The sequence below is a fragment of the Pezoporus flaviventris genome, unplaced genomic scaffold, assembly GCF_033815535.1.
Source record: "Pezoporus flaviventris isolate CSIRO_AGI_PZ_B2104156 unplaced genomic scaffold, CSIRO_AGI_Pfla_v1 ptg000025l, whole genome shotgun sequence".
NCBI lineage: Eukaryota > Metazoa > Chordata > Aves > Psittaciformes > Psittacidae > Pezoporus > Pezoporus flaviventris.
The window spans coordinates 18,051,780-18,073,980 of NW_026892573.1; the positions used below are offsets into that span (position 1 = coordinate 18,051,780).

At 37.4% G+C, this 22,201-nt stretch overlaps 1 protein-coding gene across 11 annotated transcripts in view; it reads right to left on the reverse strand.

Annotated features, from left to right (window-relative positions):
* Positions 1 to 22,201, reverse strand: part of ZMYM2 (zinc finger MYM-type containing 2) — an 85,715-nt gene that overhangs the window by 24,463 nt on the left and 39,051 nt on the right. For 10 of the 11 annotated variants that reach the window (XM_061457714.1, XM_061457712.1, XM_061457709.1 and 7 more), the window contains 5 exons: positions 17,410 to 17,560; positions 16,377 to 16,492; positions 12,015 to 12,131; positions 11,274 to 11,424; positions 962 to 1,134 (listed from right to left, as the gene is read on the reverse strand). In XM_061457714.1, the coding sequence (XP_061313698.1) occupies positions 962 to 1,134; positions 11,274 to 11,424; positions 12,015 to 12,131; positions 16,377 to 16,492; positions 17,410 to 17,560 (708 nt within the window). The remainder of the gene's footprint in view (positions 1 to 961; positions 1,135 to 11,273; positions 11,425 to 12,014; positions 12,132 to 16,376; positions 16,493 to 17,409; positions 17,561 to 22,201) is intronic. The other variant, XM_061457717.1, reaches the window with a different exon arrangement.

Here is a 22,201-nt window from a genome sequence, read left to right on the forward strand (position 1 = left end):
ATCAGATATTTCTTCAGATTCAGTTCTTTCATGGTAGGTAGATCATCTCGAATTACAGGACGTAGCTAGCCCTCTAATATTTCAAGCTTTTTACTGCCTTCCAGGCTATATACAGAGTTTTGGTTAAGATGATTAATTTTGTACTGGTTTTTTTTGTTTTTTTTTTTTTTTCCTTTGAATTGTATCCACAAATACAGTTCTTGTGTTGATACTATCAATGTAGCTTTCCAGGATGTTCACAGCAAAGTGTTTGATCCATGGTACTAATTGCAGATTAAACCCAGTCCAATTTCACCTTTATTTCTTTTAAAACATGAAAACAAAAAACCTCTTAACATGAACTCTTTACTGGTTGTGCTTCACAAGGTAGTTAAGCTCCCAGAGATACAGAAACAGATGCCATCTGTTTCATTAAAACTTTTATTATAAATTCATTTGGTCTTGCTTTTCCCTTTGGCATCCTTTCCACTGGAAAATAATGATCAAAGCCTCTGCAGTTCAAACTGTGAGAGGGGAAAAGGCAAAAAAAGGAGGCAAAAGCAGGAACAAGAAAAACTGTACTAATTTAGTTTATCGTCAGTCAATTCAAGGTATCATCCAGCTGCTATTAACAATGCTTTCAACATTCTGAATACACATTTAAGAAGTTTTGACAAGAAAAAATATGGTATTGAGGGGGAAAAAAATGGGATTGTGAAGTAACAAATATACACAGTGGTTTCTTGGTTTTGTGTAACTCAAGACTTCCTTGTCAAATGAATTAATAGAATCAGGTGATAGAAAGGCTGCTCTTAAGATCTAACAAAACCCAAATGATAAAATTAATACATTTGCTTATTGTATAGCAAATGGTTTGCTGACGTAAGCCATATTTGCTGCACAGTCCTTGAGATATCCTCACATGTGCAGTGTTGGTTTTTTTAAACTGTGGAGCTCTCATCAAAAATTCTGAGTTACTTGCCTTGTAGTACCAGTCCTGAAATTTTTTACAGCACTCTTCACTGCAGAAATCTCTCACTACACCATCAAGTTCCTTAGTTGCTCCCTTTTTGCACAGCTGTGAGCAGTAATTACAAGTAACACATCTCAGTCCTAACCGTCTTGCAAAGTCTTGTTTATATAGCAGCTTGCAGCCTGGAAACAGATTTTAAACATTAGGAACAAAGTAATTTTTACAGAGAGATATTACAGTTAAGAGTTAAATACTGAAAATTAAATGAATACAACAGCTAACAACTGGGGCTTCAGAAAAATTCAGGTTGCATAACAGACTATATTTCAAGACATTTTTATCTGAATCCCTTTCCTGCACGACTCTACAGGTTCATGTGATGTCTGCATCTTTTTCAAAACACTACACTTGAATCTGTGCTTGTCAAATCCCTGAGTAAACAGTCACAAAAAAAACCCAAAACCAACACATAGTTTTCATATAGACCCGTGCAAAACCATTGACTTGGAATTATATTGCTCAATTACAAATCCTTAGAATGCTAGATATCCAGACGATGACAAGCAGAAATTTTAAGCTAGACAACACTATCCTCTAAAACAATACCTAACTTCAAAGATCAACTTACTTTGATTTCATTCGTATTTATACAACAAACCACTTAAGACAGCTCATTAATTTTTAAGAACCCTAGTACAAACAAGATGACCTAAGAACTGAGGAGCTTCTAAAAAAATACTATAAAGCAAGTAATAATCAGTACTGAGAAAAATCATGCAATGATAGGAATTTACATATGAAATTTGTGTAGATTTGTATGCAATGAATCTTTCATTTTTTCATTCCACATCAGGTCTTGGTGGATTGTTTTGTATTTGCTATGCAGTAGTAATTTCAAGGTTGCCATAATGATGGCTGTATTCTTCAACAGTATGATGCTCCCTCAAGCAAATCAGAAAAGACATTCAAGGTATTTAATACATTAAAAGATCAATACTGTAGCTATTACTTAGGCTATTTTGAGAATATAATGTATTTCAAACTACCTCAAATGTAGTGTCTAATCAGGTGATGCCTAAATCATGTACCATATATCTCTGTTACTGTGCTATTTTTACAGAAGAGACCAGCATGAAAAGATGAAGTAACTGTCTATATTAAACACTGGAGGGACAAGAAAACATCTATACAGACCTTTAATCTGAGATACTGCATCTGTTTTTATGATCTCCCAAATATCACAGTATCACCAAAGACCAGAACTCAAGTCTGCCAAGTGCCCACTCTGCTACGGCACATAGCCTAACACATGCAGACTTCTGTACTTCTCGTTACGAAACTCAATATGTAACAAACATGCTGCGTATAAAGATACTGTAATTAAAATGGATTCAGTAATTTCAGTTAAGTGACTTGTGCTGTTGTCCATTAGGGTAGAATTTCATATGTGTGAAACTCTGATACATTTTAAAAATCACTAAAAGCACAAGAAAGCAAGTGGAAGCTACAGCAGACAGCATCTTCCAAAACCAAAAGGTTATTGAGAAATTTTAACTTACAATACTACAAGCTTTGCTAACAAATTATATTTGCTAGCAATGTCAAAGCAAGACAATTATAAAGTACAAATAAGACTGTACGTAGTAACTGTTTAAGCTTTTTTTAGTTATATATCTGATTCTTTAACAATAAAGAAAATTACTAACACACAAAACAGACAGTGCAGATGAAAAGTGCCAAATCACGCAATCATCCTTACAGCGCAACTAATTCAAATGTTAAGTACACTGCTCTGAAGGAAACAGTAAACCTGAAAACACCAGCGTGTGCAAACTACTAGTTAAAAGAACCCATTAAAGCACTGAAAATTTCTCGCCAGTATTTTTTATGGAGCATCAGATTCTTCCCACTTTACAACTCCAGAGACAGCTCAGCACCACAAAGTATCCTCCTCTTCAGCTGTGCCTTAGAAGAGCCATTCAATGTTGCACTAACCTTTCAAGACTATACACTCATAGAAGCACTCTACTACTCTTCAGGTAAGTTATGTGCACCTGGCTAAATAGCCTACAAAAAGAAATGGACAAAGCTCGCATTCTTGGCTGCTAAACTATAGGGAGTAAAATTCAAGAAGATACTGCTGTTAGGTTCAAAAAAAGTTACCAGATAAGAAATTCTCCATGCTACAGTCAAACATCTCCCACATCTGTGACTCATGGAAAATAATGAGAAGTGAACATTAAGGGGAAACAGAAGGTCCAAACTTCAAGTCCTTAAGACTAAACGCCTGAAAAACATGGTTTTATAGATCACTGACTGCAGGGCTTCTTACTGAAGGAGGCCTCTACAGAAGATAGAAAATCCATCTTTATAAAACTTCAGATGCTGATATAAGATTGTTACAACTGTGAAGACTTCTAAAATGGAAGTACAGCCTTTTCCTTCTGCAACATCATGAATAAAACTCTTCAGATTTGTCAGACTTTTTTTTATGTCTTTGTAAAAGGTAACTTAACCTGTGGAACCAGGGAGCATTTTGGTTGTTTCAAGATCCTCTCACTTCAGACAAAGAGAAAACAAACTGCCCTTCATTTGACGGCATTATTTTAATTAGGTCCTGGGTACTTTGTGCATACCTAGGATATAACTTTTTATCACAATTCTATGGTTTTGATTTGAATAGTAAGCTTTTAAGTATGGAAAAAGATATTCACCTTTAGCAAAACATTCTGAGCTCAAACAACTCAGTCTTCACAGTGTAAATCCTACATCAGCAGACCAATAGTATCCATGCTGGCTTTGTAGATATGACTAAGAAGTGAAGTGGGCTTTGACTGACTACATTGTGGCAAAGTAATACAAAAAGAACACTGGTTGACTGATCTTTCCAGTACCAACACTAAAATAGTGAGGGTTTGGTCACCCTAACTCTGTGAACTTGAAGTTCATGAGTATAAGCACTGCCTAAGACAAACAGCTGAGAGCCCAAATATTCAGAACAATTTCTGCTGTAACACGAGATACACAAGTTAGTGTGACCAGGTGAACATGTCTAGTGCTTTAAAATGACTCAAGAGAAAACAGCTCTTAATTTCAAAACAAAATAGAAATGCAGGTAATCTGATTCAGGCTACAAAAGAAATTAATTATATTCTTTAGCAAAATTCTAACAGAAGACCACCCTGCAAGTCAACTATCTCAGACAGGCCATTAAGGAGCACTTTTAGACAATGTCTTTCCAACTCGGAACCAGGCAAAAATGATTTTGCTATTAGAATTCTGGCTTCCAAGTAAAACCCAACAGAAAATCTATCCTTTCCAACAGCCCTGAAATTTGGTTCCCCACATGAACTGTAGAGAGAATAAGGATTTGAACGCACGCAACAGAGGCTTACTGACAGGACAACACACAGCTCCTCAAAGCCTTTACTTCAGGCATGCTCCAGGTCAAGAGAGCTTTCTTTCTTTCGGCACACCCAAGAATTTCCAGGTCCAGTTCTCCAGGGCTACCCATGGTTGGAAACTTACCTCACCTGATTGCCTGCAGACTCAGTGCACACAAGCTACTAAGAACCTGATCCTATTCTACCAGTAGTACCTACCTGAATCACATGAAATTACACACATTCACACATCAAGCAGCTGTAAAAAAAGGAATGCTGAACTAGAAACACTTCTGTAGTCCTCAACACCAGTCTCTTTTCACTTCAGAGAATAATATCTTTTATAGAAAATAACTGTTCCATCCTAAAAGCAATTAGGTTTTTACCCCTGAAATGCTGTACTTACTAAGCTACCTTTCTCTTCCTTCAAGCTACATACAAGACTTGCTGTTCTCTCATCCTGTAATAACTTCAACTGTTAACAACTTTATCTAGAGAAGTACAACAGAACTATTATATGACAAGCCTGTAGCATCACAAACTAGGTCTTGAAAATTTCTCAAGATACGTTGCATCCACATCTTTCTCCTGCCTCCCTCTGTATTGATTCAAACACAAGAGCCACCTTTTTTCCATACACACATTCCTAACATCTTCTGCCTCTGGCTTGACAATAAACATCACTATCCTTAGGAAAACAGATGCAATGCATCCAATTTTGGGTCCTGCCTGGAATACCACTAGAACAGACCCCTTCCTCTGTGTGTAACAGAGAAGCTGTATCTCCCACTTCCTTCCTTGTCTTCTGCTTAAGAACCTTTTATTATTTTATTATAGAATCATAGAATAGTTAGGGTTGGAAAGGACCTTAAGATCATCTGGTTCCAACCCCCCTGCCATGGGCAGGGACACTTCCCACTAAACCGTGCCACCCAAGGCTTTGTCCAACCCGGCCCTGAACACTGCCAGGGATGGAGCATTCACAATGGGCAACCCATTCCAGTGCCTCACCACTCTTACAGTAAAGAACTTCATCCTTATATCCAATCTAAACTTCCCCTGTTTAAGTCTGAACCCATTACCCCTTGTCCTGTCACTGCAGTCCCTAATGAAGAGTACCTCTCCAGCATCCCTATAGCCCCCCTTCAGATACTGGAAGGCTGCTATGAGGTCTCCACGCAGCAACTCAGTTCATCCTAATGTTTTCTGATACTAGATACAAGCTCCTTCTTTTCTCCTCCCTCTTACTCCCGTCCAGTCACTAGGTTTTTGCTTATTCTTAAATCTTTTCAAGTTGATTATTCTTTCAGGTTCTTAAGAAGCATCTTTATAAGCAGTCTTCTTGTGCTCATAAGCTCAGCATCTTAAATTGTCATCACTCCTTATCTGCAAGAGTCAATGTTATCTTCCCTTGGAGAACTGTCTCAAACATCTTCGAAAGACACAACAAGGGAATTAACACTGAAGAATGCCAATCTAACAAGGACCACTTAAGTCGAACAATGCACAGGATTTCACTTGATATTCTTTACCGTGTTATAAATTAGTTCTCCATGGACAAAAATAATCTCAAGATTCAGCACAACATCTACTCAAAATCTAAATGAAGTTACTTTAACAGTATCAATATTCTCCCTCCAAGACAGAGGGAAGAGAAGTATGTAACATCTTCCTCAGCATAATTTTATCTTTTGATTTTTTCAACTACAAGAACACCACTGGAAGTACAAAAAAAAAGTAGGACAACAAATTAAAATTTTCAAGTCATTCCAGAGGACACGCGCCCAACAAATACTAATTAACAACTACATCTACACGATCAGATTCTTTCACAAGTGGAATACCACAAGAACCAGCCCTCCAGCTCTTCCATGTGGGTTTGTCTGGAACTTGCAGACCTGTGTTTTCCTTCAGCATAGCCAAGAGCCTTCACTTGGTTCTTCTTCAGCATGGGAGCCTGTTAAGTATTTTAAAAGGGACTTTTCCAATTTGAGTATGCTGTCCTTTTTTATCTGAACTCATCGTTATCAGCAGAGAAGTATCTTTGAGCTTTTACAGTAAAAAAAAAAAAAAAAAATATTTGGAATAGTCATTTGCAGCTCAAAGATTTAACACCAGACTACTAAATAATACAACATGGACTGAACAACTACAACGTGCCAATGTAACAAAAACTGCCATGGCTCAAACGGGTGTCAGGGATGTCCCACTGTAACTTTTGCCCACAGCAGTCAAAGGAGATCATATTCTTCCTAAGGCACTTCAAAATCCCTCCAAAGTTGTCTTCCACTTTTCTACTAACCTGATTTGTGGGAAAGGAATACTTTGCTTCAGTAACAACATGACTCTTGCAATTGTGAAAGGGCATTTTAATGAAGCATACATTTTACACTGTTTAAGACATGCTTTGCTTGCCATTTGTCCCTTTTTGCCAGGATATTCCCACTCAGCACCAAAAGAAAGACAAGGAAGCTGGTATTTCAGTTTATGTCAGTAGGACACTGCCAAAGGAAGTGGCCAGAAGCAAAACCAAACTGTCTGACGTAGTAGGCTAAAGCTGAATAGGTCCCATAGCAAGCAGAAATTATTTTAATATGGTAGGCTACTATCAGAGCTGCAGAGAGGGAGATAACTATTGTGAAGCATAAACCAAGAGCTTGTAACATAAGATTTTTATTATGCAACACACTTAACTGTGATACAAAATTATACATGTAAATATATGTCTTTCTCCCCTCCTCTAACTATATTCTATACTACATATCAATCCTTGGTAGTTTTGAGGTGCTCTTACATAGCAGCACACAGTTAGGAAGTTGCAATTATGCCACAGAATTTTTCATTAAAATGGGTGCTTCTGTACTGTCTTCAAAAATTTGTTAGCTAGCCCAAATTCTGTACATTTTATTTTTAAAATATGTATCAGTGTCTCAAAGGACAGAGTTGAAAATGCAAAATATAAAAAAGCTGTGTTTAAACAGTTTCTGTAGCTCTTATGTTTAATAATAACAAAGCAAACATCAGTGATGAAGAGATTTAAGCAGGCCTGATGTCAACCCCCTTTTGCCCAGGGAATACAGCTCAGGGCACAGGGCTAGCACATCAACTTCTCCACTTACTAGAGAAGCCCATAAACAATAACTAAGTCTTAGCAATGCTTTGTATGACACATCAGTTTTGAAATCAGTTTGTTAATGTTTTTAGTAACAATAGTAATTGCTATAAATTTTAGGTAGTAACTTAGCTGGTTGTGAGACATTCACATGTAAGCACTTGTATAAAATTTAACACCTATGTTTAGGCTATTTCCAATATCTGTAATATTTTCATACACATAATTTCTGAAAATCAACTAAACATTTAATAGTACACTGTACTAAAAAATTCACTGTGCAGCAGTGGTTGGAAAAACGCCACTCTAGAGTCTACAACGCTTTAACTTAAATATACATCTTTCCTAGACATTCTCAGTTCTGAAATCACTTAATTTCCTAAATTTTTTCCACTTGTCACCTCTACAAGTAATTCAAAAGGGGTTATCTCTACATAGATGAAACATCAGAGTTGTCTACATTAAGTTTAATTTGCAGAAACTGTAATTCCCTGAAACTTATTAGCATACTGTCGAGATGACAGTACAGTTGCTAGTTTCATAGCTGCCTTTTATCTCTGTTATCTATTTGAAAGGAACTCCCAAGCATCAGATAACTGAGTCACTCCACAGCTTAGTAACCTTCTCCTTCCAAGAAGCAGACTAATGGATATAAATCAATGTTATTAAAATTCATGTTACAAAATTATTACAAAGCCTGTGTTATTTAAATCATAACGCTTCTATTGAAAAGATGAACTGAATGCAAAATACAAGTGAGAAAAAAAAACTTATGGTGATACTTATCATAAAATAGTTCCACTGCTAGGTTGCCAAAGACTGATTCATTCTATTACACACTCAGGATATATATTGAAAAACCCCAAAACTTGGTAACTTCAAGATTTCCTCAAGATTAAAAACTTGCACAGTCTATCCTCAATTGTTACTCATGCAACTATACATACATAAAAATCTTCAAGCAACTTCATCTTCTTGCTTTAGCATATACAATATACAACATATTTAATTTAGATACTGGTATTTTGGAATGAGGCATTCTTGTGGCAAAGCACCAGGACATCTTAATTTCCAAAGCCTCCGCACCGGGGGAGGAAATTAATCTCTTTCAACTAGTCCGTTCAGGTTGTTTGTCCTCCATGTAGCATCAAAGTTTTTGACAGAAACAGAAAAAGGATACTGTACTCCATGAAAGAATTAATGACCATCTTTAGCATAAATGATAGGTTGGTCTAATTATACCTTATTGCAATGGAAGATTCAGCTGGCCATTGCATTTATTTTATAATAAAGAAAAGCATATAAAGAAACAGAGTTGGAATGAAACTACACAAAAATACTGATCCCAGAGACTTTAATGTGGGTGCCAAGGTTTGCGTGTAAATTTATACATATGTGCATGTGTACAAAAACCCTTAGGTATGAATAATGTGAGCAGAGGAGTGACATCTTCAGTACTCCAGCTAGGCAATCACAAGCAGTCTAAAGGTATTTGTGGGTAACCTTATACATGCTTTCCCATCAGTCTGTTTGAAGATGAACAAATAAGTACTCTTGCAGAAATTTCAACACCTGTTTAAATCCTGCTAATTTTCTGTAGAAGCCTTCTCTTATAAACACAAACCTGAAATTTTCCAGTATTTTCCCTTGAGAGTTCAGTTTCTTCCAAAAATACCAGTAACTTTTGTGACTGAGTGCCTGAGGTTATTCCTTCTCAAATCATAATACCCTTGTCTTCTGAAGACTAATTGCATGCTTAACAAAATAATCTATGTTGATGAAGTTTCCTGAATACGTTCCAGTATCAAAACCACTATGGCCTCCACATCCAACAAGTTTATTTGGTACATCTACTAGTTTTTCTACTTTACAGTTGGATATATTATGATACAAGTTAAAATTAGTGGCGCCTGGATGCCTGGAAAAGGGAGAAGAGAAATTTATCACCTCTGATGATGGAATTTTTTGTTGACCTCCACTCTATCCATCTAAAGACCTAGCCCTCTCCTCCCCACATCAGATCTGAACAATGTTAGCTCTTGAATTCTACTATTTCTGCAGCAATCAATGACAAATAGTTGGGTTTTCCTTTAAAATACAGAGTGTAGGTTGTTTCTACAGAGCTTCTGTCCAGGTCAGCTGTTTATTTTCACTGGGTAACACAGACAGCTATTTTCATATGCACCACAAAGCAGACCTAAGCTACAGCTAGCAGATGTGTGCCATATTTATTCAAGTTACATTCTACTTATTGGTGGCTTTGACTACCTTCTCTCTCTGATTTAGTTCAGATCATCACAGTAAGCCAATAAATTTTGTTTTACTGGTAACATTTGGCATATTCACCCTTAAAAATCAGCTTTGCTCTCAAGCTGACAGTCCAGCAAATGCAAACTCAGGACCCACACTAAGACACCTAGCAACTGATTCCCCCCATTTAGTAACTGTATTCATGCAGGAGACTGCTTTTATTTCTTTCCTTCCTCAAATTCTCCGATAGAAAATACAAGTTCTCACTTATTTCAAGCTTCCTGATATAAAAAATACATCTATGAAAGTAGTAACATGGCATAGATCGCATTATGAATCTTACTGATTTCATAGTGATAGCCACCCCACTTTAAAATGAGGGAGTCCTAAGTATTCACAGTAATACCAACATACACCGTAATATCCAGGCCAAAAAAAGTTTGTCCTTGTCTTGGAATATATTCCGTGGAATTGTTTTATTCACACAATTTCTAAGTAGATGTTATTCAGCACTGCAATGATACACTGTAAAACTGGGCCTTGCTTTGTCCTTTTTTCCTCTCCAGCTATCACTCTGCAGTCCAGAACACAAGAAGAAAGTAATGATGGCAAAGAAACCTAAGCCACCACACTCCATTCATCAGAAACAAATGACTGCAGAGTCCAGAGATGTAAGAGAATCACACAGAAGGAAAGCCGCCTCTGGCTTCACACTCTACTCCTCTCTAGCTTAATAGGATCCTGCTACAAATAAACTGGCACATCTGCTGTTTAATATGTTTGAAAGCAGAGATCTTCAGCAAAGTTTATGAAATGATAGTGAAAGCATTATTATTATAACTAAAGGAAAAAATATTCCCTGTATCTGCAGAGATAGGTCATTCAAACTCCTAGCTAAAACTTGTAAGATAAGGATTGAAGGACAGCTCTCCAGAAGTGGATAGGTTCTGTAGACTGTATTTTGCTGCTTCTATTAAAACAGTATCTTAATGCAATTTAAAAGAATCTTATGCCCATATACCTTCATTACAGTTTTTAAAAATCAAAATCATTAGTCAGGAACATTATAATGACTGCAATCAACATACATCATTCAAGTTACTGTTTGAATAGCCATTCAAAACCAATGTAGAATTTCCAATGTCTTACTACATTTTGGAAACTATTAATTGAAGAGAAAGCTTCCATTTGGTATTCCCCAGTGCAGTTAGTGCTGGTATAAGCTCTGCAGCGTACATTTCAAGAATAGAATTTCAGTACTATTTTTTTGTACAGATTTATATATGCACATGCATACATGTGTATGTATTTATACACACACAAGCTTAAAAGCATTGCTCACTCTTCCTTAACCTAAGTGCTGAAAAAAAATCAACAAAAAAAACATAAAATCAGCTCAGATATATTAACAGGTACATGCGCTTCATTAATAATAATGAAGAAACTTCTGGTTTAGCCTCAAGTACAACAGAATGAGTTGTTACCTTAAATTTTAGCATGACATAGGAACACAATAAGTCAACTGCAGTAAAACTACCATGCCAATACCTTTGGAAAACATCAAGTACATACAGACCTTCACTACAAAAGGGTCTCCTGATGCCAGAGAAATTCACGGTCTCATGCAGCGTTTTCTCTTCTTGACAGTATTCACAGTATGTAACTATGCAATGCAGTTTCTTATAATCATCAGCACATGCTCTGCTGCAGAACTGATACACTTTGTTCTAAAAGCAGAGTTGTAAAGCATCATGAATAGGGATAAAATCTAAAGGTTTTGACAGTCCAACAGTCTGCCATTAAGACAACTTTATCATGAAAAGTAAACAGAAGCGCAAACACATCATTTGGGCATGACTTCTAATGCTAAAAATTAACAACTCTCACTCAAGCTGACCGCAAGTGCTACAAATACTCATAATTTTGTATGAAAATGCTAAGTAGAAAATATGCCAATCAATATTAGCACATCCTCTTCAGATATTTCTCTCAATTCAACAGAGAGGTGTAACAATGGTCTATCATATCTAGAGTCTCACAGCTGAAGATGAAAGCATATTTCAAGCTTACAGCTGATCTGAGAATTCACTTTTTTCTTTAAATTCCACAGATGGTTTTTTGTTATTTATAAACAGACTTCTGCTTTTATCCATACTAAAGTTAAATTATATTCTACGGAACCAGGTAGACTTTATTAGCTTAATTTTTTAAGCTTCACCACCTTATAAAGTACTTATCTACAGCAACTGTATTGACACAACAATTTAAATTTGGAAACACTTCATCATTCTAGAAGTAAAACCAAAACCCCTCTTACCTCCCATTCCAGTACTTCTGGCTTCGAACAGAAAGAACTTTTGCAATAATTACATTTCAACTGAATATCACTGGGAGAGACAAACTGACCGTTTGTTGAAGACTGCACACTGAGAGTCTGAAAAACACAGACAGACATATCACTTCTTAGTTACTTCTAGAATGTGTTTTCAATTAAGCCTAAGTGCTCAAGAATCTGAGAGTTCATAAGCAAGCTCAAGAGCATTCCTGGAAAAAGCACAGCAGTCCAGTCATTTGCCTTAATTCCTTTTCCCTTGTCACCTTAGGTTTTCCAGTCTTGAATCCTTACCCTTACTTCCACGATTATTACTTTAGGCTGTTTTTCTCATACCTTACCTTTCTAATACTTGGTATGGGTAATTATAAATGCAAAAACAACAACAACAACAAAAACAAACAAAAAAAGGGGGAAAAAAGTTTCTCAAAACAGAACACTTCTTAATCACAAAACATGCATTTTCAGATAAATACATTTCACAGCTTGCTTTATTTTGGTCACAGAAGTTCAGACAAAGACCTACAAACAGTAGTTTCAAATTTAAACCTCACCAAGGCAGATCATCAACACCTTAAGCAAACCCCTTGATACTACTAATATTAAAGTTAAAGGCCTTCAAGCAAGAAACCCTGTCTCTACTCACATTAAGAGAAAACTAGCTAATAGTCCAGGCTGGCCTCAATCACCAGGCAAGAAGATGCAACCATTCAAACAGCCAGCCCCTAAACGATTATGAGTTAGCAGATTGAGAAAAATACTGCAGATTGCATGTATAGGTATGAGAATTTAATTCTGTAATTGAATCATTAACTTAATGCATTTCTGAGGCAATCAGGAGACACAGAACTCAATTTTACACTAGGTCTTACATGTCTACAGATACAGTCTTCAGCATCTTCCCTAGATCAAGCAACAACTACTAGTGTATTACACATACAATGTTCAGGATAAAATCTGAATCAGTAATAAATCAGAGTCACTTGATCATTCCGGACAAATTTCTTACTTCCATCTTCTCAAACTTTCCCACATCATTTGCAACAACACAAATATATTTAAGGAAAAAACGTTATCTTCAGAGAGATTTGTTACTACCTCTCCACCTCGTAAGAGTGAAAAACTTTAAACACTTCTTCAAACTCTCCTGTTACTAAGGCGTTACCTACACTAAAAATAAAAAAAAAATGAAACTGATAGTGACATAAACCCTGACATAAGTGAACCAGTATTGCTGAGTGCTAGCTAGCAGTGCACGTGGTATCACCTTATGCAGACGTACTAACTCTGTACAAAAGTTTGCAGACATTAAGTAATCATGTACAGTTCCCAATCATGGACAAGACCTGAGAACAAACTGATATAAACAGCAGAAAAGATGCTACCTTTATTCCAGTGGGCCACTGTCCCATGGTTGGACTTGATCTTAAAGGTCTGTTGCAACTTAGATGTTTCTGTGACTCTGTAATGACTTTAACAATGTCTGATGCCCACATACAGTATTATCATATTTTTCCCATTATACACAACAAATGTCCCCAAGGTTGAAAGAGGACTGCTAGACTTCCGCTGCTTTAAATAGGTCATCCACTAAGACCCTTCCACAAGCAAAATCAAAGGCAATAAACTAAATGGGGAAGGAACCAAACACTCTCTTTATGGTCATGCACACACAGATCTTCCAGCCTCAGCATGGAACACTCAATTATTTTTATTATGATCAGATTTGGAAAAATATTTCTGACAAGCATGCCAGGCTTCCTTCATGACTCCTGCTACAACAGACTCCATTTTTTAAATATACGTAGGTGTAAGGAAGAGAGTTTTAGGATATATAATGAAGAACACTTACAGACACCCTAATGATGGTCAAGAACACAAGATTAGCGAATAACTAATGTGAGTAACCTGCTAAAAATGACTGTACTTGTAATTCTTACACATACTGGTCCTACAACTCTCCAGAGCCATCCATAAATTGTGTGGTGAAAATGTGAACATTCTGTATAGACTCATGTTTTGCAACACAGCTTGTACTTTAAGCCACAGTTTCTAACTTTGGGAAGACACTTATACCACAACCTCCATGTTCACAATACATAAATTAGCAGTTTATTTTTCCGTAACAGACAATTTCAGAACAAGGTCTTCAACTGACCCAGGCTTAAAACAATACAGCTTTTGAACAGTTCTGTCTTAAACTTTGCAGTAACATCCTCCAAGACAGAGCATGAAAGATGACAAGATGACGGTCACGCTATTCTACTACCAACTACCATACAAAAAAAATCACATCAAGCCAGCTATTTTTCCTCCTTTACCCTCTTTTATATAAGGATGAATACTCTTACAAGCTCTCCGCACAAAGGAGAATATAGATATGGACATAAATTGCACAACAAGCAGCTCAACCAAATCTTTCAAACATTTTAGTACATTAAAATTGCTAGAAACAAAAAGTTATTCATAAAGTAAAATTACAATCAACCCTAAAGTAGTGTAAACAAATTGGGAATATTCCAACCCATTTGTAAACCAGAAGGACTAAAATTTTTGCAGAAGGGAGATGCAGACCTGAAATAACAGTTATTCTGTTCTGAAAAGGGTAGCCCCTTACAAAGAAAAATGCATGGGAAGAATAGGCACAGTAGGAAAAAGGAATGAATATACATGCCAGAAAATTAAAGCAAGATTTATCTGCATTAGTAAACAATAAAAAAATTCAGAGTTCCAAAGTAAACTGGTCATTTTTTTAAGAGATCATTGCAGAAAGCATTGCAATTGACCAAATGGATTAAACCATTTTCTCAATGTGGGTTCAATCCCTTATGTGTCACTTAGGTAGAAGAAAATCCTCAAAGGAACACTTACAGTCCAATGCGCACAGAATGGTATACTGTCCTTTCCACCTAAATACTAAATTAATGGAAAAAAGAAGCTGGTCTCATACAGTCAACTCTTATTTAATGGTGAATGAATTTTATTTTCTAGACAGCAAATATATGAAAACTATTCTAAGTTATGTGAGCAAACTAACTGTAAGCAAGTGACCACCTACCCATTCTTGGTCTTTACTAAGAAAGAAGACTATATGGCTGCTCTAATTAAACTCCTTGCCAACATTAGAGAAACAGATCTACATAAAACACGAATTGCAACAGAAGCATCTCAACAAGGTCTCAGCAAGATAAGAAATCCACAAGCAGGATCAACTGATCCAGCACTTATATTCAATAATGTTGCTTAATATTGACTTATGTGCAAATCCAGGAAGGCACAGGCTGTATTTGTCATTCACTAGCTTTATTTTTCTCTCTCAAATAGCAGAAAGGTTTTGTTCTGAGAGCTCTTGGGGCTGCAATTAATTGTAAGACTACATAGAATAAAGTAGATGTCAAATGAGTTTGAGTATTACAGACTGGTCATTACATACTAACAGTCTGCATCTATTCTGTTAATCAGTTCTACTGACAGACATCTACTAAATTGGTTAAGATGAAAGCACAGAGCAGGGCTACAAGAGGAAAGGCCCTACTGAGGGTATATTAAAGAAGCAATTAAGAGATTGATTTGCTTTCCAGCTGCTGAAAAGAGTGGAGTATAATGACAAATAGGAAAACCCTGTATGGGTGTAACTGTTCAACAACACACGAGGAGGCAGTTATCAGTTACACATTCTACATCTAGGAAAACTGTTTTTACATACAAAAATTGAAACACTCTCTTTTAAGTGTTCTTCAATCACCCAGAGATTAATGACTAAAACATATCTTACATATGCCTTAAATCTTATTAAAAATCTGACAATTTTCAACAAGCATACAGCTTTGTCCAGTGTGCATACCATTATGCTTGCAACACTCTGGTTTCTGGACATAATTTAAACAACTAGTTTTGTCCATAAACTCACAGCTTGGGTGCTAACCTTTCATTTCAGAGACAGTCACTATTCCCCCCAACACACCTTTGTTTGTACAATATTCAACATTAGAATTTTCTTACTGTATTTAGTATGAGAGCTGAAATTTGTTGATCTTCAACACAGAACAGCTCATCTCCATAAAGAGGCTTGGATGGTAAAAAGATTACCAGTGATATTACTTCGTGTTTTCTTACAGCATCAAGGAGAAAAGGTTTATTATCAGATTTTGTAAGTTTAAGACAGCAGTTACTGTTGTAATTATGAAAGAATACTCTGCTCAGAGAAATTGTTATGAGTCAGAAGCATCTGCTATGTTAATTATAGCTCATAAACACATATATACAAGTGAATTAAATATGCAAATACTTAACACAAACACAAGTACACAAATATTAGGGAGGAAAAGACTTAACACAACAGCTAACCTGAAATTTAGCTACACAACTGGAACTGCAAAAGCTGTACAGTTTTCCATCAGGCATTGTGGCTTGATATTGAGGTAAAGAGTTTCGTTTACAAAAGTGGCAAATAATTCCCATACCTAAAAGAAAAACGTAGTTTACAAACAAAATTAAAACAAAATAGTAGCCAAAAAAAAAATTAAAAATAAAAATATACTGGATTACAGGTCAGCTCTTCCCACCATTTCAATGTGAAAAGTTCTGATTTGTCTATTTTCCAGTCAGCTTCTGCAAGCCACATAAACCAAAAGAAACTGAAGAGGTTGAATTCTTCCACTAAAGGTCAGCATTAAATACAAAATTGCACTTTTGCTAGAAAATTCATTAGAACATTTCCAACTTTGAGTTTGCTGAATTGAGACCTATGCCTACTTTGCATATTTGAAGAACACACATTTTGAGTTACTGACCAGTTCCTGTAACAGGTTGAAAATTCTACCTAGACAATATCCACATACATTATAACCATCTCCATCCTTCTCCAGTTGTTACTTGAGGAGATAAAATGGCATTGGGGTTGGATCACAAACAAAAGAATATTAATTCATATGCATGAAAATTGCACTATCATTCTATGACACACTAGAGCATATTATGTCTCAACATTTTTTGTCACAAAGCTTTAAGAGAGCTGAAAACTGTTTCTGAGTTCACGCAAAAAGGCCAGGGGAGAATATGACCCCTCAGGAGTCATTTACTAGTGCTGAATATAAGATACTCTTTTTGCTTTGTTTGGGGTTTTTAGGAGTTTTGGTTGGTTCATATTTTTGGAGTTTTTTGGGGAGGGAATTTGGTGGGGGTTTTTTTAGGGGTGGGGGGAAGAGAGAGAAAAGGGGGGAAAACAGGGGCTTGTTACTTTTTAGTTAGTTTAAAAACCCTGTTAAGTCACAGCTGCATGGATTAATTCTAAAACAAAACCACCCACCCTCAGTGTTCAAAATGAAAAAAAAAAGTCTAGTCTTATCAGTGAAGAAGATCCATCATCCTTTTCACTTACTTTGTGATTCTGCATATTTTGATTTGTGTGTATTCATGCATACAGTTGAGCAGTATGGCTCCGTACATCCATTAGGTTTTATGAACTGAGTCATGTCAAAAAACCTGCACTGAGCTCTGCAGCCACTACAAGATGTTAATTTGCCATATTTCTAAAACATAAAACAAAGCAAAACAATACATCAGTTAAAACTATGTTTGGCTTTTAGTTTTAAATTATGGCATAACAAACACAAAGGAAAACTTATTTACTTCTGCAATTTGCTTCCTCATCAGAACTTTTCTATACTAACTTTCATGATCATCCTCTCCCGAGCATTCAACTCTATGGAAGACTCTTACTCCTGTGAAGAAGCAGGCTAAAACTAAACTTCTGTGTGAAGACAAAATCCAAACACACCTATCAAAAAAACACACACAAATGAACAAAAAAAAAACAAACAAACAAACCCCCCCCAAAACTGCCAACACAACCCAAAACACACTGTCCCAAACCATACCATGTGCAAACTATGAACTGTAGTAAGAGTATACAGCAACTTGTGCTCAGCTGGAGACTTTGAAACAACAATCCTCATTGATGAGACAATGGTTCTAAGACAAGAAATGGAGTCTGATATGGCAAAGATGAAGGATATAAAATCGGTGCTTAATTTAAAAAAAAGAATAAATTGTACTCTCCAAATTGTAACACCTTAATATTATCAAGCACGAGTTAAACATAGCAATTTCTTGGTAACAGCACTGTTGGGAACTTCTCTACTAGTTCCAGTCCTCCAGGCAGAAAAAACACACTGCATGGTCCCTGTGCTCCTCATTGAATCCAATGAGGAACTGTGACTCCATGAACCTGGTTAACAGACTCAATTTTGACATCTCTCAGAGAAGTCAGTCAATAAACAGTTTCCCACAAAAGGGAAAAAATATTCTATAAAAAGCACAGAAAAGTCACACCAAGCAGAAACACAATGACATAGCTGACACACAAAATCAAGAATTCTGATCTGCCACATGTATTACATGCTCAAGTGTTAGGCAAGTATCTCAAACACTATAAATCAAGTTTGAAGACAGAATGTGTAGACACCTTCCCTGCCCAAATAAAGTGTCATGGTGTTGACATTGATCACAGAATTCCTTTTTGAATGGCAAAGAGTCTCTTATAGAGTTACAGAATGGCTTGAGTTGGAAGGGACCTGAAAGCTCATCTAGTTCCAACCACTCTGCCACAGGCAGGGACACCTTCCACCACGTTGCTCAAAGCCTCATCCAACCTGGCCTTGAACATTTCCAGGGATGGGGCAGCCACAGCTTTTCTGGGCAACCTGTTCCACTGCCCTCATAGTAAAGAATTTCTTCCTAATATCTAATATAAATTTGCCCTCTTTCAGCTATCAGACAGACTCTCTCCTTTTGAGTCTATTGACACTCAAGCACTTCTTCCCTCCTTTTGAAGCATGATTTTGGCACTACCTTTCCCTTCCTCCTTCTCAAGTACTGAAGGGGAAGGGAAAGGCAAAGCATGTTTCATAGGCGCTTCACTTTGCTCAGAGTAAGAGGAGCTTCAGTGTGTAACTTTACTCTTTAACCGCCTAAATTTGAGAACCAGCTAAATCCAGTCTTACAAACGGCTAGAGAAGCAGCTGTTTTATAACTTGTACTGCCTTTCCTATATTAAAAACACGTACATAAAAGTTTACAAATACACACTCCTCTGCCACATATAGGCTGTACCACCTTGCAGAAATCAGCAAAATTTCAAAATACCAGACTTCACAATTTCCACATACTACTTTGATTAAACCTTTGCTGTGGATTTTCATCATGAAATACCTAGAGGAGGGCATTTTATACAACTCCAGGATCCTTCCTTCCCATCTTCACCTTTTTCCATCTGCCTTTAAAAATGTTACCCAGCATCTAACAGCCCTCATAAGCAGCCACAATACTGACAAAATCTGCACTAAGTACCAAGACCAACATGCAACAGCTATACTGTTCTATACTGAGTTGGAGCTATTCTGCCCATATACATTTATCTCCTCTGACAGGCTAATAGACAAAAGCAGGCCATCAAGAATAGTTCAAATTACATTACCAGTGAGGATACAGAAGGTCAATTTACAATGGACTTGACTTCTTGAACAAGCTTAATTGACAACAGCCAAGAAAAAAAATCTGCATGCACAAATAATCTTGGTACCTCTAGAATAAACCATCATCAAAAGCAGTGTGACCAGCAGGTTGAAGGAGGGGATCCTGCCCCTCTGCTCTGCTCTCATGAGACCTCACCTGGAGCATTGTGTGCAGTTCCGGTGTCCTCAACATAAAAAGGACATGGAACTGTTGGAACAAGTCCAGAGGAGGGCCACGAGGATGATCAGGGAGCTGGAGCCCCTGCTGAATGAAGATAAGGCTGAGGAAGTTGGGGCTGTTCAGCCTGGAGAAGAGAAGGCTGCGTGGAGACCTCATAGCAGCCTTCCAGTATCTGAAGGGGGGCTACAGGGATGCTGGAGAGGAACTCTTCATTAAGGACTCCAGTGATAGGACGAGGAGTAACGGGTTAAAACTTAAACAGGGGAAGTTTAGATTGGATATAAGGAGAATGTTCTTTACTGTAAGGGTGGTGAGACACTGGAATGGGTTGCCCAGGGAAGTTGTGAATGCTTCATCCCTGGCAGTGTTCAAGGCCAGGTTGGATGAAGCCTTGGGTGATATGATTTAGTGTGAGGTGTCCCTGCCCATGCCAGGGGGAGTGGAACTAGATGATCTTAAGGTCCTTTCCAACCCTAACTATTCTATGATTCTATGATTAATAGCTTATCTAACTCAAAGGCTCCTTCATCGACAACATCAGCAGAGAACATTGTACTGTACTATCCCATGCTTTTGCATAGCCATATGCAAATCAAGAACCTTCTCTTGTTCTTAAGTGTCAGATTTCCAGATGAAGCACTCTTCTCAAGGTTCTCAGGTAACTTAGATTTCTACTCTCACATTCATCACGTTATCTTTCATCTCTAAGAATCTGCAGTATTAATTTCATTCTCCAGAAAAACACAGCATCTGAGAATTCTTTCCCTAAAAGTAATGTTCTGGCTGGAATAATCAGAAGATTCACTAAACCCAACGAGAACTACAGAAATACATTGGATCAAATAGCATTCTTAGAAGGATTTTTGGCCTGGAAACAAGACAACTTCAGAGGATAACAACAGAACCAAAAAAGGTATCACACAGGATCAACTGTTCATTGTTTTTTCTAATACTAACAACTATGGGAAATCACATGAGTATCAACAGAAGTCGTTTCAAAACAAACGAAACGAGGCAAACTCTTCACATGGCAAGCAGGAGGTCAGGAGAGTGTACCAGAGTGTCATGGATGGAAAAAATGCTTATATGTGTTCAAAAGGAGGCTGGACAAGAACTAATTAAAGCTATCTGCTAAAACAGCACACAGGAACATTGCACAAAGTTCAAGAGATCCCCTGACCTATGTAGTCAGAAGCTGAAGAGAATGCTTGGAGAAATATCCGAAGTATCTGCCCTGCTCTTACTCTTCCCTATGTGCCCACCTACATACACTGTACAAGTTTCAATCCCTAACCTGAACCAGAACGCTGTTCTCATGTTCTTACTATAGGTTTTTACTTAATTATTTTCACCATCCGCAAGGAGAAGTGGATGATCAGAAAATAAATTCCAGAAAATGTAAAGCTGTATCATGTTGTTGGTATTTCAGGGCAGCAGGGAGAACAAACTTCACCAGCAAAGCAAAAAATTGAACAAAGATTACCAAAAACTTCATTGCTAAATAAAAAGGGAATTGGGAAAGAAAAAAACAAAACTCCACCAAAAAAACAAACCCCCAACCAACCAAACCAAACCAACCCCCCCCCCAAAAAAAAAAAAAAACACCAAACACCAAAAAATCACAAACCACAAAACCAAACCACAACAAACTCAAAACTTCCTGACTTTTTAAGATCTGAAGTACAAAATCACAGAAACGTGCAGAATAGAGGGAACCCCCAAAGGTCATGTGCAACCCCCTGCTTAACGGAGGTCCAGAGCTGGGTCCTCAGGATCAACTGCCTAGTCAAACTTAAGCACCACAAAACGCAAGCATTCCAAAACATCACTGGAGGTTCCGTCTATCTAAATCAAGTTTCTCATTGTTTTCAAGTTGCGTCTTTCTTCCACTGTGCACTTCTTGGAAGACTCCAACTTTATATGCTCCCATTAGATAACCAGTCCCCCTTGAGCCGGCTCAGAGTTGAACAAACTAAGATCTCCAAGGCTGTTCTCCTACATCATGTGCTCCAGGCCTTTAAACATCTTTGCACGCCTCCACTGAACTACCATCAGCATGTCAATGCTTTTCATCCTGTGCTATCCAAAACTGGATGCAGCAGCTCCAGATGCCATCTCAGAAGTGCAGGATGGGGGCTGCAGGGCACAGAAATCACTTCCTTTGACCTGCTGCCTGCACTCTTGCTACTGTAACAACAGGCTGCCCAGAGGCTGTGGAGTCCCTAATCCCTGAAGATACTCAAACCTCTAAAGGACAGGATCCTGGACAACCTGCTCCATGTGACCCCACTTGAGCAGGGGTGTGGGCAAGATAAATTTACAGAGGTCCCTTGCAACCTCAAGCATTCTGTGATACAACCCAGGATGCAGCCAGCCATCTTTGCTGCAAGGGAACATTGAGAATTCCTGTTCTATTTGCTGTCCACCAGAACAGCCAAGGCTTTTCCTCCAAAGCTGCTTTCTTTGTAGCATTTCAG